Source organism: Canis aureus, chromosome 18 (assembly GCF_053574225.1).
Source record: "Canis aureus isolate CA01 chromosome 18, VMU_Caureus_v.1.0, whole genome shotgun sequence".
In the NCBI taxonomy this organism is placed as follows: domain Eukaryota; kingdom Metazoa; phylum Chordata; class Mammalia; order Carnivora; family Canidae; genus Canis; species Canis aureus.
In genome coordinates, this window is record NC_135628.1 from 49,200,555 (window position 1) to 49,224,115 (window position 23,561).

General features: G+C 36.4%; 1 protein-coding gene across 3 annotated transcripts in view; it reads right to left on the bottom strand.

Moving 5' to 3' along the window:
* The window catches only part of WASL (WASP like actin nucleation promoting factor), a 73,051-nt gene that overhangs the window by 21,102 nt on the left and 28,388 nt on the right, over positions 1-23,561 (bottom strand). Inside the window, exons 1-5 of one of the 3 annotated variants that reach the window (XM_077857180.1) lie at positions 10,843-10,866; positions 9,753-9,887; positions 7,727-7,813; positions 6,352-6,448; positions 2,978-3,001 (exon numbers count right to left, since the gene is read on the bottom strand). In XM_077857180.1, coding sequence (XP_077713306.1) covers positions 2,978-3,001; positions 6,352-6,448; positions 7,727-7,813; positions 9,753-9,884 — 340 coding nt within the window. In that variant the 5' untranslated portion in view covers positions 9,885-9,887; positions 10,843-10,866. Of the gene's footprint in view, positions 1-2,977; positions 3,002-6,351; positions 6,449-7,726; positions 7,814-9,752; positions 9,888-10,842; positions 10,867-23,561 lie in introns of those variants that run through there. The other 2 variants (XM_077857178.1, XM_077857179.1) reach the window with 2 other exon arrangements.

The window sequence follows — 23,561 nt, forward strand, 5'->3', positions numbered from 1 at the left end:
TTTCTCTCTCTCTCTCTCTCTCTCTCTCTCTCTCTCTCTCTCCCTCCCTTCTTTCTTTTTTCAAAAAAAAAAAAAAACAAAAAAAAAAACCCCAAATGAAAAATTACCATCTTCTGGTTAAAGACAACTGTCACAGAAAAGGCTTTTTAATATTTTCACTGAACAGCATTTCTAGTTAATTTTAAAACTAAAAGAACAAACTAAAGTCTTCCCCTTAATTACATAAAAAGCAGAGAACTCTCACCAAGGTAAAATAGTTGAGAAACAGGTGGCCCAGAGGCCTCTGATGTCAAGCAGTCATGAAGCTGAGAACAAATCATTGGAAAGCGTCTAAGCTAAAAGGTGAGACTGACCGATAAAGAAAAAAGAAAGATGTATGAATTAGGAGTTAGTGAGGAAGACACTGAATTGCATTTCAGGAATATATGTTACTTCTACATAAAGTGTCTTTTTAATAGTTACAATTTGAAAAAATCTGCTAAACTGATCATCCAAATGAAGATTTAAGACAAAGCACCTGCATGGACATCGCAAGGTGGTTAAGGTGTCCACTGCACCTCCTAGTTGTGTATCAAATGCAGAAAAGTAATATGCTGTCCTTAAAACAGAGGTCTTCACATAGTGAAGAGAGCAAGACAAATGACTGCACAGCAGGAAAAAATATTAAAATTTCTATTAATAATTATTTCATCCTTTATTGTGTATGTAATATATTAATACCATATTATATGTATATTTTATAAAGAAATATACAAATGCTGGCAACACATGCCATATAATTTTGCCTTTTAATAATACTATTTTTTTAAAATCTCACTTAATGAAAAGAAGTTTGGAATCATTGTGCCAAAAAGTTAAAACTACAAATCTAAAGATTTAAAATCAAGAGTGATCACACAAAAGTAACTCTCTTTGAGTACCTCTCCTACCAGGAGTAATAAAATTGTGAGACTCCACTGACACATAAAGAATATCCAAACTCATGGTGGGGCCTGGGTGGCTCAGTCAGTTAAGTGTCAGACTCTTGGTTTGGGCTCAGGTCATGATCTATCTTATATCTTAGCACAGTCTGCTTGTCCCTCTCTTTCCCTCCCTTCCCCCTCTGCTCCTCCCACTCAGAGCTCCCTCTCCCTCTCAAATAAAATCTTAAAATATATATATATATATATATACACACACACACACAAATTCTGTGTATTCATGGATTAGGTGCCTCTTCAGAAGTACATTTTATATGTATTGAAAAGATTAAAATTTTGAGAACTCCATAAAGTATTTATATCGTTAACTTTAATTATATTATTTATACAACATCTGCACTTTAAAATCTCAGATTACTTTCTCATACCACTGCTAGGAAGCCTTCCCCATTGGTACTCAATACCACTTGCAGACTGCAGAATAATAAATTCAAAAGGATTAAAATATTGAGCACACGACAAGGGAAAAAATTCTAACACATCGTAAAAGTTCACAGATCAAGGACTTCTGACTCAGCAGCTCCTGCATCCTTTGTCTCTGACATGTATTAGTTGCGTAACTTAAGGCATGTTATTTACCCTTTCCAGGTCTCAGCTCCTCCTTCAAAACCTTATGGATGTAGCATAGTGATTAAGGGGCCAGGCTGTGAAGTTAAGACTTCTTGAGACTGCATCCTGCTCTACCACTTACTAGTTTTGTGATCCTGAACAAGTACCTACCTGTGCCCATTTGCTCTTCTATAAAATGGGGATAATAGCAGCCACTTCATTAGACTGCTGGGCAGTGCCTGGCTGGTAGTAAATAATCATTAAATAGTAGCTGCTATAATTATTGTTGTCATTGTCGTCTTCATGATAACAAGTATTTAGTAAGTACTATGCTAAGTACTTTGATTACTTCGTTTAATCCCCACAGCAGTCCTATTAAGTATTAAAATTTCCATTTAAAGACAAATTTCCATTTATAATACCTAGCACAAAGTAAGCCCTACTGGAGGTAGTCATTTTTTTGAAAAATTATAATAAGGTAAATAATCCAAAACTTAATACAGCAATATTTAGTTCATGTTTTTATAACAGGAAAACAAATTTAAGGACAAAATCAGAAAGCAATATATCTTTTTAAAAGAAACAAACCCTAACAATCACCAATAGTTGTCATAGATTATATGTTTCCCTGAATAATTCATCTAAATTCTGATGAGAGGATGCAAGATGTTTAAAAAAATAATAAAAATAAAAAAGCCTTATTCTCCATTATAATGAAGATTCCTGAAGCAATGATTCCTTACATCCAGAGTCAGGGACCTCATTTAAATGTGATGAAAGCTCCGCATCCTCTACCTTCAGAGAAAATATATACACTTAAAAATTTAGCACACTATTTCAGGGAGGATTTATGAAGTCCAGGATGAGAATCTCTGCCCTAAAGATCTGGGATTTTCCTTTTCATTTTGGAATTCTGCTTTTACTTTCCAGTATACATGTTTGGCTTTTTTAAAATGAATTCTCAATACCTCAAGTGCTTGCTCATCATCAAATTAAGGAAGGCTATATACAGCTATTATTAGTTTAAAACACACTATTAAAGTCAGTGCTCATTCTTATAGGGGCCAGTTTCATATTACCAGTGTGAAATAATATTTTGAAATAAGAAAAAAACATAAATCTTAACATAGGAAATGAACAAGTTGCTACACAAAATTTACCACCTTTAAGGAAGACATTAAGTCAGGATTATACAGATTCTGAACTTAATCAATCAATACAAAATGAAGATATAATAGTGATCATTACCCTCTCTAGTCCTCCTTCATCCTACAAAAAAGCCAAAGTATAGTATATTTCTAAGAGTCATCTTTGTTATTTCAAAATGACATAATAGTATTTGATGACAGATATTAAACATTAAGTATTAATGTATGATACATGTTTCTAAAGGGATTAAACTACAATCTAAAATCTTCTTGATCAATAATTTGTATCAAAGAGCTTACCATTTGGGGGGTCTCGCCTCTTCTCTGTTTGAAAATAAATTAAAATAGTATTATTAGACATATGTAATACAAACATCAACATAAAAATCAATTAATTCACCTAAATTTGGTCTTATTCCTAAGTCAATGTACAAGTAGTTAAGAAAGGTTTCTCTGAGGAACTGACATCTGAATAAAATGAGAGTGAACATTTTTAAAGGCCCTAAGGAGGAACAGCACGAAGGAACATCATAAAGCCTGGACTGGAGTGAGCCAACAGAAGAGCAAAAGGAGATAAATCAGAAGGAGAGCCAGGGACTTGGATCACCACGTAGGGTCCCACAGGCCATGGTAAGGAATACAGACTGTATTCTATATATGATAGGAAGATCCTATAGGGTTTTCAGTAGGGCAAGTGACATAATCTATGTTTTTAAAAGTTAACTTTGGCTACAATGTGGAAAAGAGGTTGTAGGAGGCACTGAGTGACAGCAGGGAGACTAGTGAGGGAGTTACAGTAGTCCAGTTGACCAATGACGGTGGCTTAGATTAGGGGAGCAGCAGAGGCAATGAGAAATAGATTCACATTATGTTTTTGAAAACAAAGACAACAGATTCACTGGATTTATAAGAGACCATGGTGAACCAGAATGGAGCCCTTTACCAGGTTGGGGAAGATGAGGGGAGGAGTAGGAATGGGTCTAACTGGGGTTAGGGAACATAGATCAAATGTTCTGCTCAGACATGTTACGTTTGAAGGCTATTCTTATGTCCAAATGAAGTAAACAAGCCTGAAGCTTGGGGGAGAGGTCAGCAATGTAGATAAAACTTGGGGAGGCATCAGCATATGGACAGTTTTCAAAGCCACAGGACTGAATGAAAGCACAAGGGTAATGAGAATACTGAGGAAGATCTGATCACTGAGGCAGATCAAATAATAATAAAAAGTTATAGCAGATCAGGAAGGAGTAAAACCAGGAGAACTATCAATCTTTTGCACTCTTACATACCAGGTTTGATATCATTTTGGCTTTAAGAAATTCAAAAGTCGTTGAAGAATTTTTTTAAAAATGTAATTTCCACAGATTTTCAAATATGAAACTGTCTAAAATTATAAGAGAAATACCCATAAATAATGATATAATAAAGTAATTAGTTTATAAATAGATATAAACTAAAATCAATAGAATTTAACTGAGGGACAAGTTAAAAAATCTTGGCAATGGGAAACATAAATTTATTACTCCATCTGGTGGTCTGATGAAGTAACTTTCTAAAATATTTGACATAAGCAAGTCCTATCTATGTCAATGAATGTCAATCTCCCATTTCCCAGGTGATATGACCTCTGCAACCAGAGAGGAAAAACTTCTTAAACTGATGATAATACAGATACGGAAATATACTGAGATTAATATAAAGTTCAGAGGTTAAGTTCTAAAAAGTAATTTACAAATAAGTCACTATTCTGGCTTGAGAGCCATTCATATGAAAAAAGGGGAAGATCTGGTGAACAAAGAAGAATGGGAGTTACTGGTGTGAGGGTACTGGCTAGAAACATTAGCAGAACAGTGTTTAATCAAATCAAGAGGTGTTTTAACATCAAAGAATAAGTAAGACTAGTTTGTGGAGTACTGTGTTCAAATTTGACTACAGACTTCTCCAAATCTGGACCACATGAAGAAGACATAAAAGTCTCTATAGTGGATTTGGACCACAGTATTCAGGATGATGCATCTATAAACTACACCGTGTGAGGAGTAAGAAACTGAAACTGGTTAAACTAAGAAGTGAAGGCATAACACAATAGAAGGCTTCCAATATTAAACGACTCCTGAGAGGAAAAGAAAATAATCTAATTCTTCGTTGCTCCAAAAGTCAGACTCTATACATCTAAGTTAGAGAGAAGCAAGGCTGGAGTTTGACTTAGCACGAAGTGCTACCCAGTGATGAATCAGCTGTCTCCCTAATGTGATCTTTCTGTTTTGGAAACACCATGCTTTTAAAAGTTTAGGATCTACATAAAACAAAATTCCTGTACCAGCTGAAAGACACCTTTAAGTGACCTTCCTATTTCAAAGTCAATTATTATGTATTTTAAGAAATATTTTTACTTGTTTTGATTTGGAAATGTCATATATTCTAACTAAAAGGTACCCCAGAGAGCACCATGGCTTAGCACCACATGTCACTGAAATAGGGCACTGAACCATAAATGATTCTGTACCTTTAAACCCTTTCCTAGCATGGAATCAAGTAGTAAATATCCTTGGTCCCAAATAGAAGTAACAAAAAATAGGTCCCTAATAATTCTATGTACTCATCAATTGAGATATAATAAGAAGGCAATTGTGAGGCAACAACTTAGTTCATTTTATTTTCATTTCTACCTCACCACCCTCTTGGAAACTCATTAAAATAACAATAAAGATGTACAAAATGGAATACATGATTTTACATTCCTGTTTTCTGGATCCAATGTCTTATTTTTTCATGGCTTAGTCCCTCTTGGTGGTAAAGCACATCCTGAAATATACTGATCTTCAGAACTATGGTAACACACACCGCCAGATATACAGAAAAACTTTTTAAGGAGTAAACAGCTTGGCTAGTTTTAAGGGGATCTATTTGCTGATCACATCTCCCATATGTTCTTTCTTCTCCTAAAACTGATCTGCTTAGGATGATGATTTTAGAGAGGTTCACCTTTCCTAATCATCCATCTTCCACTTCACAACAGAAAGGCCTAGTACACTGTTGTCAAATATTTCTATATCAATAAATTTAAAATTTTATACTCTCCTGCATCATTCTCTAATTATTTCATATGTATTACAGTCTCATGTGCTAAACTAAGTTCCTTACGGTTTTATAATAGACAACAGTAGAGACAAAATAAAGACAAAACAATGTTCATAGATTGTGTTTGCAACTTTGCTTATTTGCTTCTATGCTTGCCTAAAAGTCTTTGTTCACAAAGTATTTAATATTCTAAGAATGTAAGAACAATGCCATAAAAATGCAAGTGTTAGAGGCAGTATTTATGGAATGTTACAACAAAAAAAAGATTATTAGAATGAGTTCTTAAGTAAACCTGAAAAAAATTAGTTCTTAATAAAAATATTTCTCTTAAGTAAGGATTAGCACATTTTGGGGGGGGGTGGGGACAGAGAATAAATATTTTAGGATTCGCATGCTATATGGTCTTTGTTGTAACTATCCAACTATTGTTGTGACAAAAAAAGCAGCCATTAGATGTATTACACAGACAAAATGTAAGTCAATGAGCACAACTGTGTCTCACTAAAACTTTATTTATAAAAATAAGTGGTGGGCCAGATCTGTCCCATGAGCCATACTTTGCCATCTCATGTTTTAAAAAAAAAAAAGTTTACCAGATTTCCTTTGTCGCCGGCCCAACAAGTCTGTAACTGCTTTTCGGAATTTTTTTGCTTCTTCTTCATTGGCAAAATTAAGAGCAACTTGACAAGTCTGAAACATTTTTATTAAAAAAGGCACACAACAAAAAAACATGAATTTAGCTTATTTAATGAAAAGGTTGATAAACAATAAAGTACATTTCTGAAGAAGGAAAGTTGAGTTTACTAAGCAGATAAGCACTTATTTAGCTTAGTTTTAATTCTATCGAATTACTTAAGAATGGTAACGGCATGGAGAAGGCAAAGTAAAAGACTACTATTAGAAAGGCTGGCTCTCATAGTGGACATTCAAATATTAAATGGAATACTCCATCTTCAACAAAAAAAAACACAATAGCATATTGAATTTATCATTCAACAGAGCTCTGTAAAATAATTTAGATTTTAGAAAAGGCAAACACTGGAAAAGTTGGTCAAATGCAGGTCAGGTCTACCTTTACTAAGTTATATTTTTATTTTACAGCTTAATTGTAGATATTATTTAAATTATTATCTTAATTCAGATAAATTAAAATGTGGAAACACACTGCCATTAACAACAATGGCATTTAATGCACACACACACACACACACACATATATACATACACACACACATATATTTATATTTTATTAAGGAAAATGTGAAAAAAACAGCTAGAGAAAAAAATACTTTTTGAAAAGATGTATCATCTAATCCAACCTTGTTTCTCATTATAGAAAATTTAGGAAATACAAATATGAAAATAAAGAAAATTAAAATCACCTATAACCTTGTCACTCGAACAATCCTTGTGAGCATATGGTACGAAAATCTTTCTAACATCTTCCTCAAGTATAAGCAATATATTTTTAAAAATCTGTTCTCCTTTTACACACATTTATTGTATTTTAGCACTTTTCTAGGCCATGAACTATTCTTTCTCTCTCTCTCACACACATACACACACACACACACACACACACATTTTGAATTGCAATTTAATATTTAATGTTTAAATGATACTATAGTTTAGTGGGCAATGAAGATTTCATTTTTATAAATAAGAAAACTAAATCCCAAAAAGGTTAAGCTATTTGCCCAAAGACAGAAAGATGATGAAAAAACAAATTTCTTTTCTACACAGCAAATTATATTTACAGTACTCTTTGAAATCTTTTTTTTTTTTTTTTGGCCCTTTAAAATCTTAGCCATTTCTTCCAATTTAGCTATACTATCTATGAAGAAGCTTTGAAAGTAAAATAATTCTTTTTACTTTATACAGTGTTTGCATAAAAAGCTTATAAATGCTTTCCACAGACAAATGTAAAAACAATAACATTACACAGGGCTATAAAAATATATGACTTACATCTCCAGCAAAGGTATGAAAATATCCTCTAGGACTATTATATACAAAGTTATTGTATAACTCTTGTTCCCACAATAGTTTCCCATCCTAGAAAAAAGTTCAAATAAGAGTTACCAAGAAGAATCTCCAGGAATAAAACAAATAGTTACCAAGAAGAATCTCCAGGAATAAAACAAAATAGATGACTCATATTCAGGGAATTGCTTATATTAACATTAGCTTTTAAATGTACAGAAAACACGTGTATAACATAAATAACATAATTTAATCAGTAATTTCTTAATAAAACAGTAAATTCTGAAGTTTCTTTCATAAAAACTACCTATCAAGTTGAGTTTAATTCAGTATGCTAAGATATAATTTCATTAGATTTATATTCCCAAATATAGTTACTCAGTCAAATATAAAACTAAAACAATTACTAGATCATCAATGTTAGACAAGAGTAGAATACTGTTGCACATGCACTGATTATCAATGCATAGTTCCATCAGCAATAGACTGTGTGCTATCAAGTATTACAGGAACATTTCATGCTCTTTTCCTCACCCCTGCAGGTGATGGGAAGGTCAAATATACCTTCTGTACTGTTCATTAATAATCTTTGAATTCCTAACTTTTACACACTGGCCCTCTAGTTAAATACTGGTAAAAGTAGTTAGTATCAATCATGTGCAGAAAGAGACTGATGATTGAAGTGCACGAAGGTTAAAGTATGATTAAGAGACCCAGGGATGACTGGACTGTCATATCTACGGCCACAGTAGAAGAAATATAATTAAACTTAATACCAAAGGTGGCTAACTGCAAGTATTCAGCAATGGTTACCTACAATTAGAAATAAGTGGTTAGAGAAATATAAGTATTACCCTATTTTGAAAGCAAAGTTCTACCTAGATCATGATTTAAAAATATCCAGAATATGCTATACACACATATAATGCAATTCCTTTCTTCTCAGTGGAGTTATATGTGCACTTGATTTCTAAAGAGTGTTTCTCACTAACAAGGAGAAATATGTCAAAAAAACTAAGCAGTTTCTTGCAAACTATGCATATGTTCCCTATTTCCTAGAATCACTGCCGGCAGTAAGCCACTGATAACAGCAATATGCCACATTTCTCAGCTGTCTTGTAGAATGGAAAAGTGGATGTTAAGAAGCGCTAAGTTACAAAGCACAGTAACTTAACTCTTATTGAATCTCAGGAAAACACTTTGCAATAGACCCAGATGGTTTTCCATTTTATAAATTAATAAGCCAAGGCCCAGAGAAGTAAACAGTTTGGCTACAATCTATCTGCCCTTAAGCATCCCCCAGGAGAGTTCAATTTTTTGGGAGGTAATTATTCCACATATACATATTATAAAAGTCTACCTACAGAAAAGGTTTTAAAAGATAAATGGAAAAAAAAAAAAGATAAATGGAGACGTCATCTCTGCAAAAAGGTAATCAACATCAACTATAAGATGAATACCTGAGAATGGGCATCCAATCTAGGACAATGTGGATATGTGTTTAAATGTGAGAGATACAAAGCTGTGAAAATCTGAACATACCTATGTTAAGAAACAACATAAGGAAAAATTGGTAGCAAATACATTATTATAGGTATTGTATAAGGCTTTAAACCTAGGCTGAAGTAACTAACAGTACATACTAAACTAAAATATACTTTTATAATTCCCTGAAAGAACTATATATGCTACTCTGTAATGGACAAAATGGAATAAAAGAATATCATTAGAAAAAGAGAACATAGGGAAAGCCCAAGATGTAAAGGTATTTAAAAAACAAACAAATCCTTTAACGTGTGGTGGCAGTTGAAAGATAAAATAGGAAGCTATTAATTCTGGCTTACAACCTATTCCTGTTTGTTTGCAATGCCCAAGTTTCATTACCTAAAACCAAGTTTCATTCTTCTAATATGCAGGATGAATCAAAATTATATATATAACTACATATATAAATTATAACTGAGGTTAAAAAACCTATTCACCCACCATTTAAATTGGAAACAAAACTCACCTTAATATCAAATATTCTTAAAAAATAAGATCTCTGTGGATTGTCCTTAACAAGACAAGCAACACCGCTACACTTCTTTGACCACATACAGTTACGATCTGCTGCATATAACTGTACCACTGCTGAAGACATAGTCTGAAAAATATAAAATTTATAGCCATTAGGTTCAAAATAACATTCAGATGACCACAGCCCCTGCTGACATCTTCACTGTAACCTCATGAGAGACATTCAACCTGAACCACCCAGCTACGCTGCTCCTAATTTCCTGACCCATAGAAACAAGGAGATAATAAAACATTTATTGTTATTTTAAGCCATTCCTTTTTGGAAGTAATTTCTTATGTAGTAACAAATAACACAATAACTACACTAAAAATAACTAAGGAGAACAAACATTTACTGATGCTTAGAATGTGTCAGAAATTGTGTTAAGATTTAGAAATAAAGTTGTTTTGGGCTACTTAACTATGGCTGGGGAAGCCCTCCTCTGATAAGATTCCAAAGAACTGCATGTATATACATGTCTTTTATAATAATAAAGTCAAAAATGTAAGATCAGTGTATTTTGGGGGACCAAAATTGTATAAAGACCCCTAAGAAATACTGTTCCATGTTTTTAACTTGTGTATACCAAACTCATCTTTGAATTTCAGTCATGAATAGGACACAAAGCAGCAGGAAAATATCCACAAGAGCCATTAAAAAATTATGAAGATAGCTTAGAAATTTTAAAAATGTATATTCTAGGATACTAAGAATGCGGAGTATGACTTTGGCCTGCTCAAAACATACTTTGTTCTTCTGAAAATATAATACATATCATCATTTGCTTGGGTTCTCTGACCCCAAATTCCTAATATTAAAAATTAAAAAAAAAAAAAAAAAGGATTTTACATTTATTATCCAAAGGTATTAAAGACCAAGCCAAAGGATTAAAAAATCAGATGAGTAAATTTGTTTTCTAAGGCAAATTCATATAAATTACAGCTCTTTTAGTATGATGCTATCAAAATGCATTCATTTCTACAAAAAAAACATAATTAGGATATCAAGAAAAAAAAACATCAAAAAATCCTTTTAGGGGTACCTGGGTGACCTAGTAGGTTGGGCATCCAACTGCTGATTTCAGTTCATGTCATGATCTCAGGGATCTATGGGACAGAGACACAAAGCTCCTGGCTCTGCTGGTCTCCCTTTTCCTCTGCCCCTCCCCCGTCTCACACATGAGAGTGGGCATGCGCCTCTCTCTCTCAAATACATAAATCTTAAAAAAAAAAACCCTTTTTTTTAAACCAAAAAACAATAAGTAACAGATTGCAAAAGAAATAGCATATTATCAAATACAGTCTGAAATTCCATTATGGGAATTCCCTTACCAAATGTCCAAATGTTAACACATAAAACACTGAATGTATATGTGAACTCAAAAAAAAGTAACAAAAAGCTAAAAATCCACATTTAAGCATTTATATAAATTTACAACAGATTCTTAAAACATCTGCTTAAGAAATAAAGACCAGTGAAACAGTTCAGTTACATTCCCTATAAAAGTGGTTGGCACTATAGACCTTATTCTAAAACAATTTATAAAATTTTCATACTGAAGAAACCACCTTATCACAAGCTATTTTCAGTAACTAGATTTTCAAAATTTTGCTACAGTTATATTATCAGTCTAACTATGCCTCTTTCACTCCTTTTTATCTTAAACTAGCAGTCTAAAAATTATATAAGGCTATTTCTAACTCAGGAAAATTATAGTGAATGTGAGAATAGCTTACATGTATAAAATTTAGTATATAAATGATAGAAATATAAAAACAGTGACTATTCCTTATGCTTTAGATTGACAGTGGCTTCATTAAGTTTTTAAAAACATTCCTTCCATTCCTTTAAGGTAATTACAGCTCACCAACGCCATTACTTCTTGTCTTTAATAACTGAGAAGATATTATTAAAAAACAACACAGGGACAAGTGCTTAGGAAAGGAAATCTATTTCTTATTAGCCCAATAAAGTTAGGTTAAAATTTATTAATTAAAAGGAAAAAAGCACTACATCAAGTTTCATGGAAATAGAAACTGTCCTATCTTAACATATTGCTGATATTTCAGTATGAAGTTATTGCAGTAACATATTCATCCTCAGAACTTTGTCAAGGGCAGAAATAAGATAAAGGATGAATTCTGGGATGTGAATCCCTCCCACTGTCCTTCAACAGGGCATTTTTATCTCTTGGGCTTACTCAGCACCATCAGGAACTATTTCACTGATTCCCTATGTTAAGTGAATGCTTTTTTCATATTTCTAGAGTACCTTTTTAAATACCTTGTATAAATCTCATTACATCACAGATCTTATTTTAAAATAGAGTAATTTTCTGTAATTGATTTATTACTCATTAAGCAGACTGTAATTTCCTTAAGCAACTACTTTCTATATTGTAGAAAGTATAGTTTCTAGATTATACTTTCACTTTACCTACACTTTGCTCCAACTAAGCAAACATTTGCTAAATTAAAAATTACATATTCTGATTTTGATAATAATACTATGATAAATGCCCTTTATTTAAGGATATACATCTTGGGGATGAATGGGTGGCAGAGTTGGTTGATCTGACTCTTGGTTTTGGCTCAGGTCCTGAAGTTTTTTTCTCTCTCTCCCTCTGCCCCTTCCCTCCATTCGCTCATGCCCCCCCCCCATAAATAAATCAACAATTTTTTAAGAGGATACACATCTTAAAGTATTATAAAGGGGCATCATATTGGCCATTACTCTCAAGTGATTCTGAAAATAATAATATGCATATGTATACATAGAAGAAACCCTGGTAAAATGTTATAAATGGTTGACAAATCTGGATGAAAATATGCAGGAATTCTTTGTTACTGCATCTGTAACTTTTCTGTATGAAATTATTTTGAAATTAAAAACATTAAAGCCCATATGATTCACAAAAGCCTAAGACTCTCCACCTACTTGCACAGTCATGACAGCCTTGGGAAGTTGTTTCTCTTCTCAGAGCCACTGCTACACGTACATATATAAACCACCACCCACACTGATCCAAAACTACGAAAACTACCACTTCTTCAAATTCCTTCTATACTGATACAAACTTTGTTAGAAGCTTCATCCTGAGTAAGACTTAAATCATAAATATCCACTACTTTTATAGTTCAAATTCTTTACACATTATCACAACAACCACATTATGTAACAGGTCAGAGTAAGAATTTTAAACCAGGAAAATAGATGCTTCTTTAATAAAAGAGATAGAATCAGCTAATGACAGGAAAAAGACTGGAAAATACTAGGTCTTACAGATCCTTGTTTGACAAACAACTGCCTACAAGTACTAAGGGGACTTAATAGTGAATATTAACTATTATTATTTTAATATTCCAATAAATACACAATATTGTTAAAGGAAATAATTTTTAAAGATATATTTTTAATTAATATCCAAAATACACTGAGTGTGGGAAAAGAAACCACAGGATTGAATAAAGAAATCTTTTTTATGGTCACAATGGCCTAGATTAATAGCCAAAACACTCCAGCTTCTGTGTATGTGTATGTACCCAAATTCCTAAAAATCAAACCAGGAAAATCCATCCTAAGTTTTCTCATTATATAAAGATATTTTAAGTATGTTCCTAAATACTCTGATGATATATTCATGTGAAATGTCCCCTTAGTATCATGAACGTGAAATTTAATTATGAAACATAAAAGGAATTACAAAAGTAAAGAAAAAAATTTGGTTATACTTCAATTAAAAATTGAAAGTTATTTAAACAAGGAATTTGGCGGAATTCTTAATTATGCAGTGATCTCAAGGAGCAATTTTCTACATAATAGAAGTTTAAAAAACACCTCAATTACATGACCTCCTAAAAAACCCAATACAGGCGGGGCAAGATGGCTGAGGAGTAGGGTCCCCAAGTCACCTGTCCCCACCAACTTACCTAGATAACTTTCAAATCATCCTGAAAACCTACAAATTCGGCCAGAGATTTAAAGAGAGAACAGCTGGAATGCTACAGAGAGACGAGTTCTCGCTTCTATCAAGGTAGGAAGACGAAAAAAAAAAATAAAGAAATAAAAAAGCATCCAAGGGGGGAGGGGCCCTGCGAAGAGCCGGGCTAAGGCCAAGCGGTGAGTGCCCCCAGGACAGGAAAGCCCCGACCCGGAGAGGCAGGAGCTTTACCAATCTTCCTGAAGGGAAAGGTGCTCCCAGGGAGTTGGAGCAGGATCCCAGGAAGGGCGTGGATGCCCTCAGGCTCCCAGGGGCACTAACTGAGGACCTGCGCCCCGGGGGAGAGCTCGCCACACCACCAGCACCAGAAAGGGCCGGAGCGCATCCCGGCAGGGTCCTGGGAGGAGCCCAAGCGTCAGCTCCAGCAGCGGCTCTGCACAGAGGGGGCTGCGCAGCTCGGTAACACCTTGAGCAGCGGCTCAGCTCAGGTGGCAAATCCGCACAGAGGGGGCTGCGCAGTACCAGAAGCACGATTCCAGAGGTGCAGGCCCTGGAGCTCAGGGCTCCACGGGGACACAGCCCAGGATCCAGCGCTACCCCCAGGACAGGCGGACGCCGGGAGGACACAGGGCAGTGAAGACGCTCCTGCCACTGGGCGGCCCTGAGCTGTGCACATCAGTGCCACCCTTCCCTGGCCCATCCAGGCCCCTGCGGACTGGGAGCTGCAGTAGTTACTGCGGGAGCGGACTCCAGAGCTGGAGAGCTGGCCACCACCAGTGGTGGTATTCCTCTTGGTGTCACCCTGTGCCTGGGGCTGAGCAGGGCTGCCCGGGAGCAGGAGCCTCACAGGATAAACAGCTCCCACTGAGCTGTACACCTGGCAGGGGACTGACTGGGCAGCTCCCCCAGGTGCACACACCTGAGAATCAGCAAAGCGGGCCCCTCCCCCAGAAGACCAGCAGGAAGGACAGGAGAAGAGCAAGTTCTTAGCCAAGCAGCGCTGGAAAGTTCCAGGGAAAGTCGAGGGATTTACAGTATATAGAATCAGAGGATACCCCCCTTTGTTGTTTGTTTTGTTTGTCCCCCCCCTTTTCCTTTTTTCTCTCTTTTCTCCTTTTTCCAGTACAACTTAATTTTAGCCACTCTGCACTGAGCAAAATGACTAGAAGGAAAAACTCACCACAAAAGAAAGAATCAGAAACAGTCCTCTCTCCCACAGAGTTACAAAATTTGGATTACAATTCAATGTCAGAAAGCCATTTCAGAAGCACAATTATAAAGCTACTGGTGGCTCTAGAAAAAAGCATAAAGGACTCAAGAGACTTCATGACTGTAGAATTTAGATCTAATTGGGCTGAAATTAAAAATCAATTAAATGAGATGCAATCCAAAGTGGAGGTCCTAATGACAAGGGTTAACGAGATAGAAGAAAGAGTGAGTGACACAGAAGACGAGTTGATGGTAAGGAAGGAAACTGAGGAAAAAAGAGAAAAACAATTAAAACATCATGAGGATAGGATAAGGGAAATAAATGACAGCCTCAGAAGGAAAAATCTACATTTAATTGGAGTTCCTGAGGGCGCCGAAAGGGACAGAGGACCAGAAAGTATATTTGAACAAATCATAGCTGAACTTCACTAACTTGGGAAGGGAAACAGGCATTCAGATCCAGGAGGTAGAGAGATCCCCCCCACCCCCCAAAATCAATAAAAATCATTCAACACCTTGACATTTAATAGTGAAACTTGGAAATTCCAAAGATAAAAGAAGATCCTTTAAGCAGCAAGAGACAAGAAATCCATAACCTTTATGAGAAGAAGTATTAGGTTAACAGCAGATCTCTCCACAGAGACCTGGCAGGCCAGAAAGGGCTGGCAGGATATATTCAGAGTCCTAACAGAGAAGAACCTGCAGCCAAGAATACTTTATCCAGCAAGGCTCTCATTCAGAATAGGAGACATAAAGAGCTTCCAAGACAGGCAGAAACAGAAAAAATATGTGACCACCAAACCAGCTCTACAAGAAATATTAAGGGGGACTCTGTAAAAGAAAGAGGAAGTCCAAGGAAACAATCCACAAAAACAGGGACTGAATAGGTATCATGATGACACTAAATTCATATCTTTCAATAGTAACTCTGAACGTGAATGGGCTTAATGACCCCATCAAAAGGCGCAGGGTTACAGACTGGATAAAAAAGCAAGACCTATCTATTTGCTGTCTACAAGAGACTCATTTCAGACGTAAGGATACCTACAGCCTAATAATAAAAGGTTGGAGAACCATTTACCATTCAAATGGTCCTCAAAAGAAAACAGGGGTAGCAATTCTTGTATCAGATAAATTAAAGTTTATCCCAAAGACTGTAGTAAGAGATGAAGAGGGACACTCTATCATACTTAAAGCATCTATCCAACAAGAGGACCTAACAATCATGAATATTTATGCCCCGAATGTGGGAGCCACCAAGTATATCAATTAATAACCAGTTAAGACATACTTAGATAAAAATACACTTATACTTGGTGACTTGAACACAGTGCTTTCTACAATCGACGGATTTTCTAAGCACAACATCTCCAAAGAAACAAGAGCTTTTTACTTTTTTTTTTTTTTTTTTTTTATGATAGTCACACAGAGAGAGAGAGAGAGAGGCAGAGACACAGGCAGAGGGAGAAGCAGGCTCCATGACCCGGAGCCTGATGTGGGATTCGATCCCGGGTCTGCAGGATCGTGCCCTGGGCCAAAGGCAGGCGCCAAACTGCTGCACCACCCAGGGATCCCCAAGAGCTTTAAATGATACACTGGACCAGATGGATTTCACAGATATTTACAGAAGTTTACATCCAAACGCAACTCAATACACATTCTTCTCAAGTGCACATGAAACTTTCTCTAGAATAGACCACATACTGGGTCACAAATCAGGTCTTAAACGCTACCAAAAGATTGGGATCGTCCCCTGCATATTTGCAGACCATAATGCTTTGAAACTAGAACTAAATCACAAGAAGAAGTTTGGAAGGACTTGAAATACGTGGAGGTTAAGGACCATCCTGCTAAAAGATGAAAGGGTCAACCAGGAAATTAGAGAAGAATTAAAAAGATCCATGGAAACTAATGAGAATGAAGATACAACCCGTTCAAAATCTTTGGGATGCAGCAAAAGCAGTCCCGAGGGGGACATACATCGCAATACAAGCACCCATCTAAAAACTGGAAAGAGGGATCCCTGGGTGGCGCAGCGGTTTGGCACCTGCCTTTGGCCCAGGACGCGATCCTGAAGACCCGGGATCGAATCCCACTTCGGGCTCCAGGTGCATGGAGCCTGCGTCTCCCTCTGCCTGTGTCTCTGCCTGCCTCTCTCTGTGTGACTATCATAAATAAATAAAAATTTATAAAAAAAATTTAAAAAAATAAAATAAAAACTGGAAAGAACTCAAATACAAAAGCTAACCTTCCACCTAAAGGAGCTGGAGAAAAAACAGCAAATAGATCCTACACCCAGCAGAAGAAGAGAGTTAATAAAGATTCGAGCAGAACTCAATGAAATAGAGCAGAAGAACTGTGGAACAGATCAACAAAACCAAGAGTTGGTTCTTTGAAAAAATTAATAAGATAGATAAACCATTAGCCAGCCTTATTAAAAAGAAGAGAGAAAAGACTCAAATTAAAAATCATGAATGAGAAAGAAGGGATCACCACCAACACCAAGGAAATAAAACGATTTTAAAAACTTATTATGAGCAGCTATACACCAATAAATTAGGCAATCTAGAAGAAATGGATGCATTTCTCAAAAACCGCAAGCTACCAAATCTGGAACAGGAAGAATTAGAAAACCTGAACAGGCTGATAACCAGGGAGGAAATTGAAGCAGTCATCAAAAACCTCCCAAGACACCAAAATCCCAGGCCAGATGGCTTCCCAGGGGAATTCTATTAAACGTTTAAAGAAGAAACCATACCTATTCTACTAAAGCTGTTTGGAAAGATAGAAAGAGATGGAGTACTTCCAAATTCATTCTATGAGGCCAGCATCACCTTAATTCCAAAACCAGACAAAGACCCAACCAAAAAGGAGAATTACAGACCAATATCCCTGATGAACACAGCTGCAAAAATTCTCAACAAGATACTAGCCAATAGGATCCAACAATACATTAAGAAGATTATTCACCATGACCACATGGGATTTATCCCGGGGATGCAAGGCTGGTTCAACATTTGTAGAACAATCAATGTGATTCATCATATCAGCAAGAGAAAAAACAAGAACCATATGATCCTCTCAATAGATGCAGAGAAAGCATTTGACAAAGTACACCATCCATTCCTGATCAAAACTCTTCAGAGTATAGGGATAGAGGCAACATTCCTCAGCATCTTGAAAGCCATCTACGAAAAGCCCACAGCAAATATCATTCTCAATGAGGAAACACTGGGAGCCTTTCCCCTAAGATCAGGAACGAGACAGGGACTGTCCACTCTCACCACTGCTATTCAACATAGTACTAGAAGTCCTAGCCTCAGCAATCAGACAACAAAAAGACATTAAAAGGCATTCAAATTGGCAAAGAAGTCGTCAAACTCTCCCTCTTGGCAGATGACATTATACTCTACATAGAAAACCCAAAAGACTCCACCCCAAGATTGCTAGAACTCATACAGCAATTCGGTAGCGTGGCAGGATACAAAATCGATGCCCAGAAATCAGTGGCATCTCTATACACTAACAATGAGTCTGAAGAAAGAGAAATTAAGGAGTCAATCTCATTTACAATTGCACCCAAAAGCATAAGATACCTAGGAATAAACCTAACCAAAGAGGTAAAGGTTCTATACCCTAAAAACTACAGAACACTTCTGAAAGAAATTGAGGCAGACACAAAGAGATGGAAAAATATTCCATGCTCATGGATTGGAAGAATTAATATTGTGAAAATGTCAATGTTCCCCAGGGCAATATACACATTTAATGCAATCCCTATCAAAATACCATGGACTTTCTTCAGAGAGTTGGAACAAATCATCTTAAGATTTGTGTGGAATCAGAAAAGACCCCGAATAGCCGGGGGAAATATTAAAAAAGAAAACCATAGTTTGGGGCATCACAATGCCAGATTTCAGGTTGGACTACAAAGCTGTGGTCATCAAGACAGTGTGGTACTGGCACAAAAACAGACACATAGATCAATGGAACAGAATAGAGAACCCAGAAGTGGACCTTGAACTTTATGGTCAACTAATATTTGATAAAGGAGGAAAGACTATCCATTGGAAGAAAGACAGTCTCTTCAATAAATGGTGCTGGGAAAATTGGACATCCACATGCAGAAGAATGAAACTAGACCATTCTCTTACACCATACACAAAGATAAACTCAAAATGGATGAAAGATCTAAATGTGAGACAAGATTCCATCAAAATCCTAGAGAAGAACACAGGCAACACCCTTTTTGAACTTGGCCACAGCAACTTCTTGCAAGATACATCCATGAAGGCAAGAGAAACAAAAGCAAAAATGAATTACTGGGACTTAAGATAAAAAGCTTCTGCACAGCAAAATAACAGTCAACAAAACTAAAAGACAACCTACAGAATGGGAGAAGATATTTGCAAATGACCTATCAGATAAAGAGCTAGTATCCAAGATCTAGAAAATACTTATCTAACTCAACAGCAAAGAAACAAACAATCCAATCATGAAATGGGCAAAAGACATGAACGGAAATTTCACAGAGGAAGACATAGACATGCCCAACAAGCACATTAGAAAATGTTCTGCATCACTTTCCATCAGGGAAATGCAAATCAAAACCACAATGAGATACCACCTCACACCAGTGAGAATGGGGAAAATTAACAAGACAGGAAACAATAAATGTTGGAGAGGATGTGGAGAAAGGGGAACCCTCTTGCACTGTTAGTGGGAATGTGAACTGGTACAGCCACTCTGGAAAACTGTGTGGAGGTTCCTCAAAGAGTTAAAAATAGAACTGCCCTACCACCCAGCAATTGCATTGCTGGGGATTTACCTCAAAGATACTGATGTAGTGAAACGCCGGGACACCTGCACCCCAATGTTTATAGCAGCAATGTCCACAATAGCCAAACAGTGGAAGGAACCTCGGTGTCCATGGAAAGATGAATGGATAAAGAAGATGTGGTATATGTATACAATGGAATATTACTCAGCCATTAGAAACGACAACTGCCCCCCTTTGGCTTTGACGTAGATGGATATGGAGGGTATTATGCTGAGTGAAATAAGTCAATCGGAAAAGGCCAAACATTATATGGTCTCATTCATTTGGGGAATATAAAAATTAGTGAAAGGGAATAAAGGGGAAAGGAGAGAAAATGAGTGAAAATATCAGTGAGGGTGACAAAACATGAGAGACACCTAATTCTGGGAAATGAACAAGGGTTTGTGGTAGGGGAGGTGGGCTGGGGGTTGGGGTGACTGGGTGATGGGCACTGAGGGGGGCACTTGGCGGGATGAGCACTGGGTGTTATGCTATAGGTTGGCAAATTGAACTCCAATAAAAAAATTAAAAAAATTAGAAATTAAAAACACCCAATACAGAAACCAGCAATTCAAAAAAGAAAAACAAGAGTCCTGATTGGTGACTACCAGTGAAAATTATCCAGGAGAAAAAAAACACAAATAATTTACTATAGAAAGGAGAGATTTTTTTTTTAATCTCTTGGTAACTTTCACAATGAGAACCAGAAAAAGAAAGAAAAACAATACAAAAAGATAGAGATTTAAAAATACATCAAAGACAGAAGACTCCACAAGAAACAGTAATTTTTTAAAAAGCAAAGTTGGAGGATTAGAAGAGGAAGAAGACAAAAGCAGTAACAGAATCTCAACAGTGAATAAAAGTGGTCACGTGGTAACAGTTGCTGTTTTTCAGATCAAGTAGAAATGGTCTTTTAGGCCTAGTAGCTGTTTAAGAAAACGACTGTTAAGGGACATGTTAGGTATATTCATTTACCAAATGTTTACTGAGTACCTACTGCATACATGGAACTGTGATGGGGCGGGGGGTACAAACGAAAGTGAGGTTGAGTAAAAAGATTTATTACACAGACATGATCCTCATGATATGGGGCGTGCAGACATTAATAACTATTACAAATGCTAAAGGAAAAATTCAATATGCAGGAAAAATATAAAACTTACCCAGCCTGGGAAGGCTTCCCCAAAGTGACAATTTATCTGGAGGATGAAACTGAATGAGTCAGGTGAGCAAAGGAATGAAGAGAAGAGGAGAGGAAACAGCATTCTTTGCAGACATATCAACAAAACCCTACCCATGGGAAAGTGCTAAAGGAGTTTGGGGAGCTGAGAAAGAGAAGAGTGGCATGGAATGAAGTTAAAGATTTCATACTAAGTAACATCAAACTCAGCTCAATTACGTGGTTTAGAGATAAACAGCTACGTGTAGTTTGGAAACCCTGTCCAGAGATGTGGTATAGTGGTTTATCATTCCTCTAATGTCTTTTGATTCCTCTTAGTATCCCAGTTCTGGTATACTCTTCTCCCCCAGTGACCCTGGGTTTGTCCATATGACTTGCTTTGACTAACAGGACCTCTGCAAATCTTGAAAGAAGGTTGAAAACTACCTGTATCATGTGGCTTGCCCTCTGGGAACTGCTGAACTAAAATCTTGAAGTGCAAGACCATATGAAGAGCAAGGCCCCTTGCCTTTGCTGAGGCCAGTTCCTATTAGATCTGTCAGCTGAATGCCACTGCATGAGTGAGCACAGGTGACAAACTAACCATCCTGCCAATCCACAGAATCATAAAACATAATACTGCTTTAAGTCACAGTCTTTAGACGGTTTCTTCGCAGCTATATGTAGGAGATTATTTTTAATATAATAACCTAGAATAAATGGTGCTAGCTCCTTCCTCCCATTCATTTATACTGGACATGTGTTTACAAATACCAGTAAAGTCACCAAAATTTTTTTATCTAAAAATCACAAAAGTTTTAGAGCTATCAACGTACTTTCTTTTTTAGAATCATTTTTAAAATGCATTTTATATCCAAAAGCCTTACTAAAAACTAGGTACTGTACAAGAGACTAGGCTCACTCACTAAACCACTCATAGCCACACATCAATCTCATATGGTGCCTGTGATTTAAAATCATGTATCAGAAAATTGTAAATTATGTGGCAAAGACCTTTAGCATTACCTATCATCAAAATTATAGATGCTAAAACCACAAATTGCAAGGTTTACCATACTCTTAATTTTCTCCTTGAAGGATAACCATATATAGATAAAGGTGAGAGTGATACTGATCTCATTACAGACTGATTTATGTTTGCAAACAGGTGAGAACATTGTGCTAAAAGGCAGCAAATAGGTATTGGCTTGCTCTCCTCTGCCTCTCCCTCCATGCAGGATAAGCAGACCTGCTTTCAAAAGTTTTTCTTCCTTCCTCTTGTCTCCTCTTCCCTTTGTATGCCTCTTACAGTCAGCAAAACCTATGGTGAAATCTGAAGTGTTCAATTTTCAGGGAATGAAGATGGAGGTGGGAAGGAGGATCCCTAGGATTATGACCTCAGCTGACTGAAGTTTAACATTTACCAGCCAAGACCCATGCCCTGATAACAATATGTTTGAGTATATAAATTATAAATTATAAACTATATAAAGTATATTATACATAAAATGTTTCAGAAAATATATATTTATAAAATAGTATATATTTTATGTATACAAAACATAAGTATATTTATTATATATTATAAAATATACAAAATTTATATATTTTATATATATACACACACACACACACACAACACCATTTCTCCATAACTTTTTTTTTTTTATTTTTATTTATTTATGATAGTCACACAGAGAGAGAGAGAGAGAGGCAGACACACAGGCAGAGGGAGAAGCAGGCTCCATGCACCGGGAGCCCGACGTGGGATTCAATCCCGGGTCTCCAGGATCACGCCGTGGGCCAAAGGCAGGCGCTAAACCACTGTGCCACCCAGGGATCCCCATTTCTCCATAACTTTATCCAGAATATAATCCAATCCCCTCATTTTATAGAAGAGGTTAATTTATTTGCCAAAGGTCATCTTAGCTCTGGATGAATTTCACAATCAGATGCTCATTTTATATTCCCTATACACGACTCACTGGTTCATCCCAGGTCCTAATTTGTTATACTTTTGCCCTATCCTATTTAAAGGATTCTCAAAAAACTATATATTCTTATTATAATTTTATTCCTCTACTGATCCCATTTGGCTTACTTTATTTGGGAGAAGCATAAGGGAAGGTTAGTGGTGGTGGAAAACAGAGGTTTGCTAGTATATGAGAAGAAAGGATCTTTATGAAAAGAAAAACTTCAAACAGATGTAAGTTATATGTCCTGGGACAAAGGTAGATTTACCATGAAGTCAATTAGTTTAAGTTTCAGGGTCGTTTACTTGGAAGAGCCCCTTACAAGGTTTGGCTCATTCTCCTTTAGGGAGCACATGAGGTAGCAGTAACCCCAACCTCACACTTAGGGGCTTCTCTCTAGCTATCCTTGAAGGTGATCCTGGTAATTCCATCAAAGATGCATTACTTCAACATCTGTCCCTCTTGGACCACAAAATGCATCCAGACCCAAACTTTAACCCCAAGGAAAGGGTCTGAATGAGTACTGTCTGGCTCCCTGCTGGAGGTGGCATACTAAGACCAAACTTCAGGAACACTTCTGGGGATTGGGGAGTAGTCCAGCCAATTGAGATTAAAAAAAAAAAAAAAAAAACTGGAGTTTTCCCCAGGCAAGAAGCACCCT